This window comes from Sorex araneus, chromosome X (genome assembly GCF_027595985.1).
Source record: "Sorex araneus isolate mSorAra2 chromosome X, mSorAra2.pri, whole genome shotgun sequence".
Taxonomy (NCBI): domain Eukaryota; kingdom Metazoa; phylum Chordata; class Mammalia; order Eulipotyphla; family Soricidae; genus Sorex; species Sorex araneus.
Genome location: NC_073313.1, coordinates 224,013,856 through 224,029,244, shown reverse-complemented (window position 1 = coordinate 224,029,244; position 15,389 = coordinate 224,013,856). Strand labels below are relative to the sequence as shown.

The window sequence follows — 15,389 nt, the reverse complement described above, 5'->3', positions numbered from 1 at the left end:
GAGAAGAATTATAAGTATTTTAGGTTTTGCTTAGTAAGCTCTCAGCATTAGCTTTTAAATTTTTTTTACTTTTTTTTGCTGCTGCTACTTGTTGCTATTCCATTGGTCTCACACACACTTGATTTTGTTGTCTGTGGTTCTAGCCCATTTAACCTGTTCTTTGGCTGAGCTTGCCTTGGGGGTGCTGGTAGGATTGCATGGGGGTGTTGGGAGCAGTGCCAGGGATCAAACTCAAGGCTTCACACTTGCAACACAGATGCTCTACCATTAAATTACCTCCAAATTGCTTTGTTTTTAAGAGGCAAAAATAAAATTGGCTTACAACAATATCCTTCGAATTAAACTACTATTGACATTTTGGCACATCACTACAGACTTTCATTACCTTAAAATATATCATCATCATCATCATCATCATCATCATCCCATTGATCGTTGAATTTCTCAAGCGGTCTCAGTAACGTCTCCATTTGTCTTAGCCCTGAGATTTTAGAAGCCTCTCTCTACTCATCCTTCCCAACAATGCCGCATTGGAGGCTCTTTCAGGGTCAGGGGAATGAGACCCAGCTTGTTACTAGTTTTGACATATTAATACACCATGGGGACCTTTCAAGGCTCTCCCATGTGCGCAGGAAACTCCCGGTAGTTTGCCAGGTTCTCCCAGAGGGAAAAGTAGGCTATAAGCGGCTTCATGCTTCCGGGAGCTTGCTTTTAAGTCTCTGGATGCTGGCCATTGATGGGATTACATGGTGCCAGGGGCAGTCCCTGGGTGTGGCCGCCTAGCTACTAAGAGATGGGAATTCTGGGCGGAAGAGACCCAGTCCCGATCCGAGCAGGCTTGGAGGCCTCAGGCCTGGGTCCCACAAACTGGGGTTCCTCTGCCGATACCTTCATGTGTGAGGCTCGTTTGAACGTGTGGAGAGGGGCCTTGATATTAAAATATATAGGTAATTTTTTTTTTGTAAACCTGCTCCCCTTTTCCCACCCAAGAAAGGGTAAGGTGAATAGCTTTCCATGATCTTGACTCTTGGAGCATATGACTGTGACGGCAGCTCAGAATGGCATCATGCAGGCTTGTTGTGATCTCTTCAGTCAGTTCTTTCCAGTTATAAACCCTTTAAATCACTAGTTCTCACAAAAAATAATTCTGCATGACCAATTTACCATCACATGAAAATCACTGGTTAAAAAACAAAAAATGATCCTTTTACTTTATGGCATCACTGGCCACTTTTATTTCGAAAATGGGCGTTCAGTGTGTGTGTGTGAGTGGAAGAAAAGAACAAAGGAGTCCAATTCACATCTGAATCAGTCAATGATGGAGTGGTCGGAATTGTGGATGTTGTGTGGCCTTGAAGAGCATCTGTTTCATTATTAATTACTTAATTGACCTAGACACTGGGGAAATGTCTATGGCCGACATATTTAAAATGAGAAAACATGGGTTTGAGTGCTTGCTCTGACAGTGACTGAATGGGTGATCCCTGGCAAATGATCCTGAATGAAAAATACTGCATTCTTTCTCTCCAGGAAATCAGGGTGGTGATGCTCAACATCAGGCTCTGCTCAGGGATGCCACATATGTAAAACCACCTCTCTAGTACAGTTTTGAAGCATTGTGGGTTATTTCTGGTGCGGTTGCTATTGATCCAAACTCCTAGCTTGATATTCACAGTTCCTATGAGAAAGATCTTTGAATCATTTGGAAGGGAGGGAAAAAAAAAAGCACTTTATAAATCCAGCATTCAGCTGCAATCAATCCGGCCCACCACATAGAGCCACAAAATCTATCACAACAGGTTTAATGCTCTGCATTTTCCTTTGCAAGAAACCTTCATTCGCTAAATTGTATCTTAAAGATATTTGCCAAATATGAGAGCTGCCCCCAGGGGTAATCTAAGAGGGGTTGCTCTGGGCAATGGTCCAGACAGATCTAACCAGCCATCACATGAGCAGAGAGCCTTTGAGTTTAAAGATATTTCAATAAGGGGGGAGAGTGTCTTCCCACCCTATTAAAACCCACACATGTTTTTCAGACTTCCTAATTGAAATTTTAGTGCATTATAATGAAAAGCCTATTTCACTCATCTCGCTAGCATTTTGGCCAGAGTTGCAAACAACATTTCATTCAATATGATATCCCTGAATAGTATTTACTAAACCTGACTACCCTAGGAACAATGCCCCTGAACTTCTCTTAAGTAAAACAAATTAATTGGAAATAAATCTTAAAAAGCTCAACTTTTCTGTACATTGTTTATTTTCATGAATGTAAAAAATAAAAAATCTTTACTTGGATTTCCCTAGAGAGAAACATTTTAACTAAGTCATCTTAACTGAAATCATCTAAATATTTAGTTAACTAAGTCTTAATTAAATCAAGTAAATAATAAAGTCCATTGGTGATTTTATTTCTTCTCCTTTTTCCCCCAAGTTGGCTAGTGTAGTATAATTTTGTGTATAGATGTTCTTCGAGCTCCCCCTGTTGATAGAATGTGAATATGACTCCTAGTCCATTTAAAACAAATCAGAACCTTAGTATATGCTACAGAAGAATCGGAGCTACAAAAAAAGGTGAAAGGGAACAAGAAAGGTGAACTCAGGTGTTTGTCAATTGGCCAACAATAGGAGTGGCCAAAGGAAAAACAAGAGCTGAGGAAAAGACTTGGCTATCAAGTGGGATTTGTAAAGTGAGCTATGGAGATTCTAGTAACCAAGATTTTAGGAAAACAGGAGGCTAGCATGGCATTAACTCATGTTCAGATTTCAAAGTGTTACTATCTGCAAGCACCTTTGGCAGAAATGTGTTGTCTGATAAGAATATATGGAGATGAAGCTGGAGAGATGTCGAAATGGGCAGGGCACTTGCCTTGCACGCACCCGACCAGGTTTAATCCCCGGCATCTCTTAGGGTCCCTCAAGCACCACCAGGAGTAATTCCTGAGCACAGAGCCAGGAATAAACCCTGAGCATTACCAGTGTGGCCTAAATACCAAAAATTAAATAAAATTTTAAAATGAATGGAGATGTAAAAATAGGGGCTAAATGACTTGCACCCTGCCAACCCCCGTTCAAATCCCAGGCACCACATGTGTTCCCCCAAGCATCTCCAGGGGTCACTCATGAGCAAAGAGCCAGGAATAGTCCCTGAACAAAATCAAAATAAAAATGAATTTATACAACAAATCTGTGTGTGGTGCCTGCTAGCTAGTGGACACTCTCAAAGAGCTTCCCTGACATTGATTTATTGTAATTCTCATAGATATGCTTTGAAGTAGATGCTGTGGGTATCATTATTTTAGTTAGAGAAACTGTGGCACAGAGTGGCAAAGCCTTGGCAGTTGGCCTACTCTGACCATGCTGCTGCCCTGAGTGCCACTCTGCCAGTCGAAAGAGTCACAAAGTGTAGCCATTCCTCCGCCAGTGCCCATTTTTCACCACCAGTGGTCCCAGTATTCCTCCCACCAGCCCCCCCACCCCGTCCCCTCCACCACCACCACCCGCCTCTGTGGCAGGGCATTCCTTTTTGCTCTCTCTCTCCCTTTGGGTGTTGTGGTTTGCAATAGAGGTATTAAGTGGCCATCATGTTCAGTCTATAGTCTACTTTCACCCCACATCTCCCATCCCGAGTGAACCCTCCTAGCACCCTTTACTTGGTGGTCCCTTCTCTATCTGAGCTACCTTTTCCCCCAGCATGCAAGGCTGGCTCCTAAGCTGTGGAGTAATCCTAGGAGGAATTATTTCTTTAAATTATCGTCAGGGAACATTGTTACAATAGTATTAACATTTATGGTTTTGATGCACCCCACCGCCACCTCTCATTTCCCACTGCCCAGCCCCCACTGCTGGGTAATCTGTTTTGTGATCCCAGGACAAGGATTTTTTTTAAGTATCATCAAAACATCATCAGAACATTACTTAAAAAAAAATCCTTGTCCTTCTTATGATGGACTGGAGCAAAATAGCACAGTGGGTAGGGCATTGGCCTTGCACATGGCCAACCCGGGTTCAATTCCTCCGTCCCTCTCAGAAAGCCTGGCAAGCTACCAAGACTATCCCACCGCCACAGCAGAGCCTGGCAAGCTAACTGGTGTATTCAATATGCCAAAAACAGTAACAAGTCTCACAATGGAGATGTTTACTGGTGCCCACTCGAGCAAATCGATGAACAACGGGATGACAGTGCTACAGTGCAATGCAATGTTCTGATGATACTGTTGGGACTGGAGTGATAGCACAGCAGGTAGGGCATTTATTTGCCTTGCACGTGGCCGACCTGGGTTCAATTCCCAGCATCCCACATGGTCCCCTGAGCATTGCCAGGGTAATTCCTGAGTGCAGATCTAGGAATAATCCCTGTGCATTGCCAGGTGTGACCCAAATAGCAAAAAAAAATTAAATTAAAATTAAATTAAATTAAATAAAGATACTGTTGACCTTTCCCTTAGCTCCTGTGTACAGTAGTTGAGGTATGGAAACTGCATCAGGCAAGGAGTGGATATAGTGTCATTTGGGGGGTTGCCTCTTAGCAGCAGCTGGCCTTCTGCAAGCCATTGAACCTCACTAACTCCTAATTTCCTCGTCTCTAAAATGAGTATAATGTTAGCATACACTAGATGGGATTGTTGAGATATCCATAATGAGCTGGTTTGTCTGAGTCATAGTGAGGCGCTGTGAAGATGTCTGCTATGGATCTCAGCTCCCCATGTAACCCCTTGTGTACAGAGCAGGTATTTACATGGGAAGAAGCAATGGTTCTAAAGGTGCATAATGTGGCTGTGAACAACTGGTTGCTAGTGCTGTGCTGGAGACATTAACTATTAAGGCCCCAACCATCTCTTTAGGCTCTGAGTCTCTAAACCTCAGATGACCAGGTGTGTGCCTTATTAATGGGAGTAGTATACATATAGGGTCCCACCATGCCCTATCCCATGTGCACACATAAATTCATATGCACACGTATATACACTGGCTTCTGATTTTGTCATTATGAAATCTTGAATTGGATCCCTATTAAATGATCATAAACCTCCCATGATAGTTTCTTGAAGGTTGCCATTCCAAACCTTGCAATCCTAGTGATTATCCAAGAAGTGACCTGTCAAGGTGATCAGGGGCAAGATGTCGGGGAACTGGTGAAAGGAGAAAGTGGAAGTGTTGTCAAAAGGCCAAAAGAGACCACAGATGCCTCAGGAACTGTCACCTCTGAACTGGGATTAGTGCGAGGTGGAGTCCTACATCTCCCACCTATTTCAACCAGGACACTTCTGCCTTATGCATTTTATAGACAGGAGTCCATATGGGAAACTTACACTGTGATTATATTCTAAAGTTTTTCTTGCAAAGCATCTAAAAACCATTGGAAACTGCAGCCTCTAAAGTTTCTTTCACTAAGATTCTGCAAATGTGCAATATTTTGTAAATATTTTGTAAAGAGTTTTCCTTGGAATTTCACAGCATGCCTAGAGAAATCCATGAGCATGTCAATCACAAAATTAAGGTCAGCAGTTACGGTCTCCTCCTGCCTCTCTGTGCTTCCTTTGGAAGAATTACTGCAAAGAAACGATTCCCTGGACTTGCAAGTGGCCCAGTATTGAAGACATCAATGTGTCCTTGTAGAATAAACATTCTCAGGAAGCAACCTTTCCGGAAGGGTCTTATCTGACAGGGCATCATCCTGAGAGTAATTGTTGAAACAGGGGAAACTGGAGAGGGAAGCAAGAATTGCAGTTTGCTCTTAGTCACTGATAAATGACAGTTTTAGTCACAGACTGAGGTGCCTAGGTAATTTTGTTTATGTGGTGGAAATTCATGAAGCACAAAGAAGCTATTAGTAAAGCATGGGCAGCTTGAGTTTCATTTAACAAAATAGCCAAACAGATGTTCTTTCAAGGTTCGATGTTTCCAAACACTGGTACTCTGCTCACACTCCAACTCACCCAAGCGTTTTCACAGGAAGTTGATTTCCTCCTGCACTAATTTAAGTTGCTGCCAAGCTTTAAAAGAGAGAGAGAAGAGAGATCAGTACAAGAATAACACTAAAGAGGAAGGCTTTTTAGGTAACACCCTCCCCTGTGTTTTGGCAGCTCAGAATTCATTGTCCTCTTACATTCTGTGTAAAATGATTCCACTGATTCTGTGGTTGAGGACGCTCTCCGTGGGATTCTACCATTAAATTCCCTCTCAGTATTGTTTCCCAGCATCTACCCTAGTGCCTAATGGAGATAGATACTCAATAAATATTCATTAGGTGGACAGAGTACTATCTTTGCATTTTATTCCACATCATTTTCCATGTGCAACAGGATCATAGATTAAGGCTGGTTAAGAGACAAGTAAGAAATTTCATGATGATCATCCTTATCCCCGTTGTATTTTCCTAGCAAAGGTTTTCTTTTAAGTCAAAATCCATCACCACTTGTTATTAAGATATGCTAAGCTTCCAGGCATATTTTATGCATTTAATCAAAGGTGTAAAATATATATATATATTAGGTGTAGGTGGAGGTGTCATATATATATGTCATTTACTTGTACTATTTACTTCTATTGGATGATGGTTATTTCTAAGTGGAGCCCTGGTCAAATTATTCAGTTATTTTAGCAGATTATCCAATGGGTACTTTTTTTTAGAAGTACAAACCAGTTGAACTTCTTATAATAGTGGCATATTACATAGATATAATCAATGTAGGTATTTCTCAAGATGATCAGATAACTTTTAATGATACATCTTTATTATCTATATATGTTCCCAATTTTGTAAGGCATAGAATGTAACCTTGTTTAGCATCTTGATTTGCACTGTGTTAGAAAACAATAAAAACTGTGGATGGTCATGGAAACCCATTGATGCTTCCTCCAGTTAAAGGTGCTTTAGTTCAGTCCTGAGTACGTCAACTCCCTTGTCAGATTTTGTCCTGGATGTGCCTCAGAATTACTTCAGGAATTTTGAGTACAGGTTAGAAATGAATTTGAATCACTGAAAAAAAAAAACATCTTTCCAGCCACATTTCCATTTAAAGCATGAAGTATTTCCCCAAAAGTTAAAAAGCAACCCTGAGAGTCTTTACTCTAACTTTGAAGTCCTGGTTTCTCCTCTGATTCAAAGTCCTGCTGTTTGGATGGTGAACACACAGAAGCTCTACTCAAAGATGGAGGGAAATCATATGATCAAACTATGCATTTAATCATAAATGAACCATAGAAACTGAAAGAGGGGAGGATGGACCTCAGACTTTGGAAGTTTCCCTTTAGCTGTCCATCAGCTCCTGCGCCTTCTATATGGAGAAAGAGGTTCCTGTGAGCTGGGGAGAGATGCTCTTCCCGAGTTCAGGATGGGACAATTCCTCAAGCCCATTTCCAGGCCCTCTTTGGGCATCTGGGTCTGCTCTCCTAAGTGCAGATGCTGCCATCAGTGCAAACATTTCCAGCATTTTGACATTTTAACTCTTAACAATCACTGTATCACTGTCATCCCGTTGCTTATCGATTTGCTCGAGCAGATACCAGTAATGTCTCCATTGTGAGACTCGTTACTGTTTTTGGCATGGCGAACGCCATGGGTAGCTTGCCAGGCTCTGCCATGTGGGCGAGATACTCTCGGTAGCTTGCCGGGCTCTCCGAAAGGGGCGGAGGAATCGAACCCAGGTCGGCCGCGTGCAAGGCCAACGCCCTACCCGTTGCACCATCGCTCTAGCCCTTACTCTCTTAACAATACAGCACGAATATTGTTTACATATGTTTAAAATATCTAGGGGCATGGAGCAATAGTATAGTGGGCAGGGTGTTTGTCTTGCAAGCAGCCGACCCGGATTCAATTCCCAGCATCCCATATGTTCCCCCAAGCACCACCAGGAGTAATTCCTGGGTGCAAAGCCAGGAGTAACCCCTGTGCATTGCCAGGTGTGACCCAAAAATAAAAAAATAAACTAAATAAAATATCTGTAAAAGCAGAGTCCCAGGGAGCCACAGTTGTCCTGTGAAGCCCCTCACATAGGAGAAAATTGCGGGGTGAGGGGCAATGGAGGTTGGCCCAGGATAACCATACTCTCTCAAGCTCATGTTCCATTTGAACTTTGAGGCATTGCAAGCTGGCCAGTTAGGTCATGTGAAAACTGAGATGTCATGGCAGAAGGCTGGGCCATCTTCTAGCAGTTTATTAACATGATTTATGATGGTTAACTGTTTAGACATATGGTATGCGGGCTTCCATCTGTGCATCTGCCTCAAGTCTCTCAGATGTTCTGCACAATCCTGTATTACTCTGACTGCCATGAAGTAGGCTAAAAAGTGAAGGACACCCAGTCCTGAATAAGGAATTGTGGATTCTTCCTTTGTCTTGGTGCTTCGCATTGTATAAACACTCCTCCCATCAGTTATGCAGGAGATTCCCATTTGTTTAAAAAATTAATTTTTCTTTAACTTAGCGCCTAAACCCAATGAACTTCTTCATCTCATGGTCAACCATAGAAACAGCAATCTAGTTACTTCATCCTAGGGACTAGGAAACTTGATCTTTGATGTGGTTTTGATATACTGGGATTCATTTTAGGAGTAGTCAATGGGATTGTCAAGCAGAATTTTCATTTACATAGTTTTTTATTAACCTAGTAAGAAAATCCCTCTAATGAGTCATCCTTCCTGATTGCAGTGGAGATCGCTCTATGAAGGACAAAGAGTTTTCTTTCTTATTTAAAATAAGGAAAGTTTTAGAAGGGAATTTTTTATTTACCTACTCTTTTGTTTTTATTTTGTTTTTGTTTGGGGGCCACACCCAGGACTGCTCAGATCTTTTTTTTTTTACTTTAAAAAAAATTATTTATTTTTTAATTAGTGAGTCACAGTGAGGGTACAGTTATAGGTTCACACATTTTTGTGCCTGTTTTTCCCTCATGCAATGTTTGAGAGCCCATCCCTCCACCAGTAGGACTGTTCAGGTCTTACTCCTGGCTCTCTGCTCCTGGAAGGGCTCTGAACTTTATGGGGTGTCAGAAATCGAACGTAGGTCACAAATGCCTTACCTGCTGCAGGATAAACTCCAAATTCCCAATTTTCTTCTCAGTAATACATGCTAAGTTTAATATTTCTCATTATCAATAGTTTCCTCATCTCATTGTTATTGCAATCATCACATTTGAACCACTTATTATTTAATACAGAATATATTTGACTAGTTTTTAATACACAACCTTTCATTAGGACTCTGTCCTCCCCTGCTTTTCTAGCCTAGATAATTCCTTGTTTGTTCATGGGTTCCCACAAAGAATTTTTGGTTTAAAAAAAATATTTGGGGTCTGGGGCGATATCACAGTGGGTAGGGCGTTTGCCTTGCACGTGGCCGATCTGGGTTTGGTTCCCAGTATCCCATATGGTCCCCTGAGCACCGCCAGGGGTAATTCCTGAGTGCAGAGCCAGGAGTGACCCCTGTGCATGGCCAGGTGTGACCCAAAAAGAAAAAAAATTATTTAAACATCATATAGTTTCCTAATCTTTGCACAGCTTTTTCGGCATTAACCACAATGTGGTATACCATATTGATCTGGGTTCTTGTTAAAAGTGCAGAATCTGACTCTGTATGCCTTGGATGAGACCAGAGACCCCATTTTTTGAATAAGCTTTTATATAATGACACATAGAAAGCACTAAAAGAATTTGTAAAAAAATAACCAGAACATTCTGTTCCATTCTTTCTCACTTCATCTACACCCCAAAGTTGATCATTTCTTGATCTTTGCCTTGTATCACACATATACTGGTATTTCATAATTTGTAAATATATTTGATTCCTGAATTTTCTCCATGAAAGATGAATCCATTCCCCAGAAAAGAATAATTCAAGGCTTTCTTATTGCCAGGTCTCCAGAGGTATAACTTTTCCTCCATCATCATCATATTATTGCGTATATTTAATTTTTACAATAAATTTTGGTTTAGGCATTATACATAATGCTTACATTGCTATGATTATATGAAAATTGTTAACTGAGCTATATTCCATAGTATGATTGTATTCCCATGCAAATATTATTTTCTCTGATCTTTTATTTGCTTTGTCTTTTTAATTTGACCAGTTTATCTTATATGCAATCACTAATTTAGTCTCAAACCTTCCTGAGAACTAGAAAACCTCACATTTTGAACTAGAGAACCTCACACTTCCATCAAACATGTCAATCTTTCTTCTTTCCTTGGCACTCCCCCTGGAGTCCTATATCTCTTTTTCTAATTCCATTTTTATTGAAACACCATGATTTATATTGCTCTATGCATACCTCATTCTAATACCAAACTCAGCCACCAAAGTGCCTGTTCCCTCCACCAGTTTGCCAAGGACCACTCCCATTCTTCCCACCTCCGCAGGCAAGCTCAGTTCTACAGAAAACCTCTCCAGTTCTAATGCTTTTGACCATCTGTTGCTTTCTTATTAGGCCTTTATCTATTGCTCTAATCTGAGCTAGTTACCTGCTGGTGCTGTTGCATGTTGCTCTCTCTCTCTCTTTCTCTTTCTCTCTCTCTCTCTATATATATACATATATATATCATTATATATATGATATATATATATATCATTCTCTCTCCTTTCTCTGTATCTGTGTTTTATGGGGGAGATGTGTTTATTTTATTTTTTTTCTTTGAACATTCTTTTCTTTTATTTTTTTTTAATTTTTTTATTGAGTCACCATGTGGAAAGTTACAAAGTTTTCAGGTTTAAGTCTCATTTATACAATGCTCGAACACCCATCCCTTCACCAGTGCACATATTCCACCACCAAGAATCACAGTATAGCTCCACCCCTAGTCCCCCCACCACCCCTAGCCCCCCCTTGCCTGTGTAACTGATAAATTTCACTTTACTTTCACTTTGATTGCATCTAATATTTCAACAAAACTCACTATTATAGTTTGGAGAGTCTAGCGGGGGGAGATGTTTTTAAACTTCCTTCATGTTATCCTAGAGAATACCTCCCCTCCCCTTTATCCTAATAAGCTTCATGTATTCTTTTTGAGTTTACTGTCTCTTTTTCTTAGTAAGATTTGCTCTAATAGTCTCAGAAAAGTCAATGACTTCCTATAGGACATTATAGATCATTCATTTCAAATACTGCATTGTTTTTCACTCTATAAATATACCTGGCATTAATATTATATCAGCTATTATACTGCTGAATGATTTTAGCATTATAAATAATGCTGCTTTAGCCATATTTTTATATCCTTTTTGTGTGGTTCTGGGAATTAAACCTAAGAGCACATCAAGGCACGTGCACTACCACTGAGCTACATTCCCTGCTCTAACCCCTACATGTCTTTCTTTTGAAAAATGTGGATACAAGACAACCTTTGATTTATATCAAACAATAATTTGTATGCATAGTATCTGAGCATTTTCTACTTTACTAATATTAAGAAATTATTCTCCAAAGTGATAACAACCAGCTCCCATCAGCTGTGTACAAGAGTAACCTCTGAATTATGCCTTTGGTAGTTCCTCTATTTTATTTTCTCCGTTCTGTTTCTAGGACTTCTCTTAGATTTTTGGTGCCTGTGTATTAAAAGTTTGTATCAGGGCACCAGAGGGAGGGTATAATGGGTAAGGTGCTTGCCTTGCGGAAGCTAACAGGCTTTGATCCCAGTAACCCCATATCATAGCCTGGGCCCCCACCAGTAGTGATCCCTGAGCACCGCCAGGTGTGGCACAGAAACTAAAAAAAGATTGTTAATTTTATCGCCTGATTTATTTGTTTTACTTTCTGGAAAGCACCTTTTCGAATTCGTTTCCTTATTTGTCTGTGTATCCAACTTTATCTTAAGTCACTGATTTAAAGAGTGTTCTCGTTATTTTATTTCACTTACATAACATTTTATCTGTGAGGATATTCATGAATTTCTAAAGTATCTTTAAGAACTATTTCAAATGTGTATAAAAGGAAAGCAAGAGATATAACAGTATTTCTGGAACACTTATGCTCCAGGAATTATAAGATCTTGCTCATTGAGATTTTTTGATGATATCATTTTCAAAAATGAAAAGATTTCAAAATAATAATCACAATATATTTATCACACACTAACATCATTTAAAAATCTTCTGCTAATGAGAAATCTCATTTCTCATTCCATTTTCTCCATTGTTTTCCAAAGGTCCTTTTGCAATTGGTGTGCACAAATCAATACCCAAGCAATACCCACCAATTACACCTAGCTAATTTTGCCCACTTTCCGTGCCATATATTGATTGACTAGTTCTAATATATTTTGATCTTTTTTTGCTTTTGATTTTTTTGCACTGAATTCTCTTTTATTATTTATATGTGAAGATTTTTATTAAATGTCTGATAATTGTTAGTTCTTCGTATTCATGAGAGGAACCCTTCCAAAATTATCTGGATGGGACTGGAGAGATAGTGAGGTAGTGCAGAGGGTAGGGCACTTGCTTTGCACATGTTTCATTGGGGTTTGGCACCTAGCACCATATGTGGCCCCCGGAGCCCTGCCAGGAATTATCTCTGAGCATAGAACCAAGAGTAAGCCCTGAGCACTATTGGGTGTGGACCCCCCACCACAACAAAGCAACACATAAAAATTACCTCGAAGTTCTGTGTGTGTGTGGTGAGATTTGTTGACTTAAGAGTGATTCTTAGAACACTCGCCATAGCCATGCCATGGGACACCATGCCGGGCTGTTTCACTCAGGGCGCCCCAGATGGGGGTGGGTGAGAGCCCTCCCCGTGCCAAGGAATCCAGCCCCTGCAGCCGAAAATCTGCAGAACCCAACTGCTGCCATGCTCAAGGCCGCTCCCCACACACTCAGACTGAGCCTCATGCATTAGTGAAACTATTCCTGGACCACACAGCAGTGAATGCACCATAAGACACATCCTAAGTCACTCCCTACTCATTCTCCAAGAGTACCACACCACATTTGATGGAGTTCAAATAGTAGGCAACCAATCATAGAGGGAAATATATATATATACATATATATACACATTCACATATATATATATGAAAGTTCACAACGCTCAACTTTTAATATGTTGGTGATATCTTAAAGAAGGTCTTAATGGCGCCTACCAAAATAGAACAATCTTCACACAGATTCCTAGATGTATACCTTTTTGTAGTATTTTCAATGGTTTTTCATAACAAACAATACAAAATATATTATTTCGGTTCTGCTTTGGGACAGGGCTTGGGGCTTGGGATGGAAACATCCCAAATACAGTGGTGGGAAGGTATAATGGTGGTCACTGTCATCCCGTTGCTCATCAATTTGTTTGAGCGGGCACCAGTAAGGTCTCTCATTGAGAGACTTATTGTTACTGTTTTTGGCATATCCAATATGCACGGGTAGCTTTCCAGGCTCTGCCATGCGGGCTCCATACTCTCGGTAGCTTGCCAGGCTCTCTGAGAGGGGCGGAGGAATCGAACTTGGGATAATGGTGGTGGGATTGGTATTTGAATATTAAATGTAATCAAATATTGTGAACTACTTTATAAAATAAAAAAAATTTAAAAGAGCAATTCTTAGAAGGGATCACTAAGTCAATGAGGAGTGGAGGGATCACTCAGGATGGGAGGTGTGTGCTGAAAGTAGATAAAGGACCAAACATGATGGCCTCTCAGTATCTGTATTGCAAACCATAGTGCTTAAAATTTGAGAGTGAATAAGAGGGAAATTGTCTGCCATAGAGGCACAGGAAGGGGTGGGATGGAGGGGGAAGGACACTAGGGATATTGGTGGTAGAAAATGTAAACTGGTGGAGGGATGGGTGTTCGATCACGGTATGACTGACTGAAACTCAAACATGAAAGCTTTGTAACTGTAGCTCATGGTGATTCAATTTTAAAAAAAAAACAAAAAGACTGATTCTTAGGATACTCCTCCTCCTCCCTCCATGCTGTCCATCCTCCACCCCACCACAAAGAAGCTATGTGTAGGTTGTTTCTTAGACCTGGTTCACTTCCCTGATAGCTCCTAACATGTCAGACACAGAAAAAGGTTCCATCTTGTTTATGGACTATAAGATTCCTTTCTCCTCAGAGCAGCTCCTTCCCCTGCCCTCAGCTTGGCCCCTACCCAGAACACAGAGCATCTCTGTAGTTCCTCTGACTCACCCACTCCAAAGACTGCATCTTTTCATAGTCATAGTTGAGGCGGGGCTCTGACCATGTCCTTACTTCCGAACTCTAGCAGGTACAGTGCTACACACACACACACACACACACACACACACAAACACACACACACACACACACACCACTCCTCCCCCCAAAAAAAAATTAAAGAAAATTTATTTTTTCATCAATCACATTTAGCCAAAAGAAAAACCTTGCTTTTTTTCCCCTTTGTCTTCCTCTTTTTTCCTTTTCTTCCTTACTTTTCTTGCTTTCTCTTTCCTCCTCTATAGGGGTCACATCCAGTGATATCTAGGTCCTGGGTTCACACTCAGGAGTGCCAGGGGTGGAGAAGGTGATCATGTGTTATAGAGTCTGAACTCAGAGATTAACATATGCTATACATGTATTTATTTCACAACTTGAGCTAACACCATTGCCGCCTTTTTAAACAAATGTAATATGATGCTGATTTGTTTCTTTATACCTATGCATATAGGGCTTGCTTTCATTAATAGTTGGTTTTTTAAAAAAGCTAATTTTCAAATGTTAAAAATAATCATTTCTCTGGAATTTTAATTCTAATATTCTGGAATCTTAAAATTCAGGAAATGCACTGTTTTGGAGTGTATTTAGTATTGTATTGTTTGTGACCATTAAATTAAAAGTATTGTTTGTGACCATTAAAATTTCTCTAAATATATAATAAGTATGTATAATTTTTAAAAGAAATAAAATATTCTGTATTAGGAAGTGTTTGGGGACATTCACTTGAAGAATTTGTAAGTTTCACAAACACAATAGGGATAATAGATCGCAATAATTGATAGCAAGTAAGACTTGTAAGAAAACAGTCTATTTCTTTTTCCCTAGGGCTGTCACATGGTTACCGAAGAGCTTCATTCCATAACCTTTGAGACACAGATCTGCCTCTATGGCCTGAATATAGATTTGGAGGTATGTCTTGTATGAAACATCTCCTATTAATAACATTTGCAGAAACTGAACAGTACTCAGACATTAAAATTCAGTTTTTCTAGATCTTAGTACCTTCCCTGGTGTTTTTATTTCCATTTAGAAAAGCAGTGTCTCTATTCACTAATCAGTGTGCACTCCTATTCTGGTTAAACATAAATGGTAAAATCTCATAGGAATAATGAACTCAGTGTAGATTGACTAAGTCATTGCCAAGTTTATATGTTTTGTTGTTTGCTTTTTCCCTGAGTAATGGAAGTCAAATAAAAATTGTAATGAAAATCCAAAAGAGA

General features: G+C 40.1%; 1 protein-coding gene across 1 annotated transcript in view; it reads left to right on the top strand.

Moving 5' to 3' along the window:
• The window catches only part of STAT4 (signal transducer and activator of transcription 4), a 127,890-nt gene that overhangs the window by 99,592 nt on the left and 12,909 nt on the right, over window positions 1-15,389 (top strand). The window contains exon 15 of the mRNA XM_004601229.2: window positions 14,995-15,078. Coding sequence (XP_004601286.2) covers window positions 14,995-15,078 — 84 coding nt within the window. The remainder of the gene's footprint in view (window positions 1-14,994; window positions 15,079-15,389) is intronic.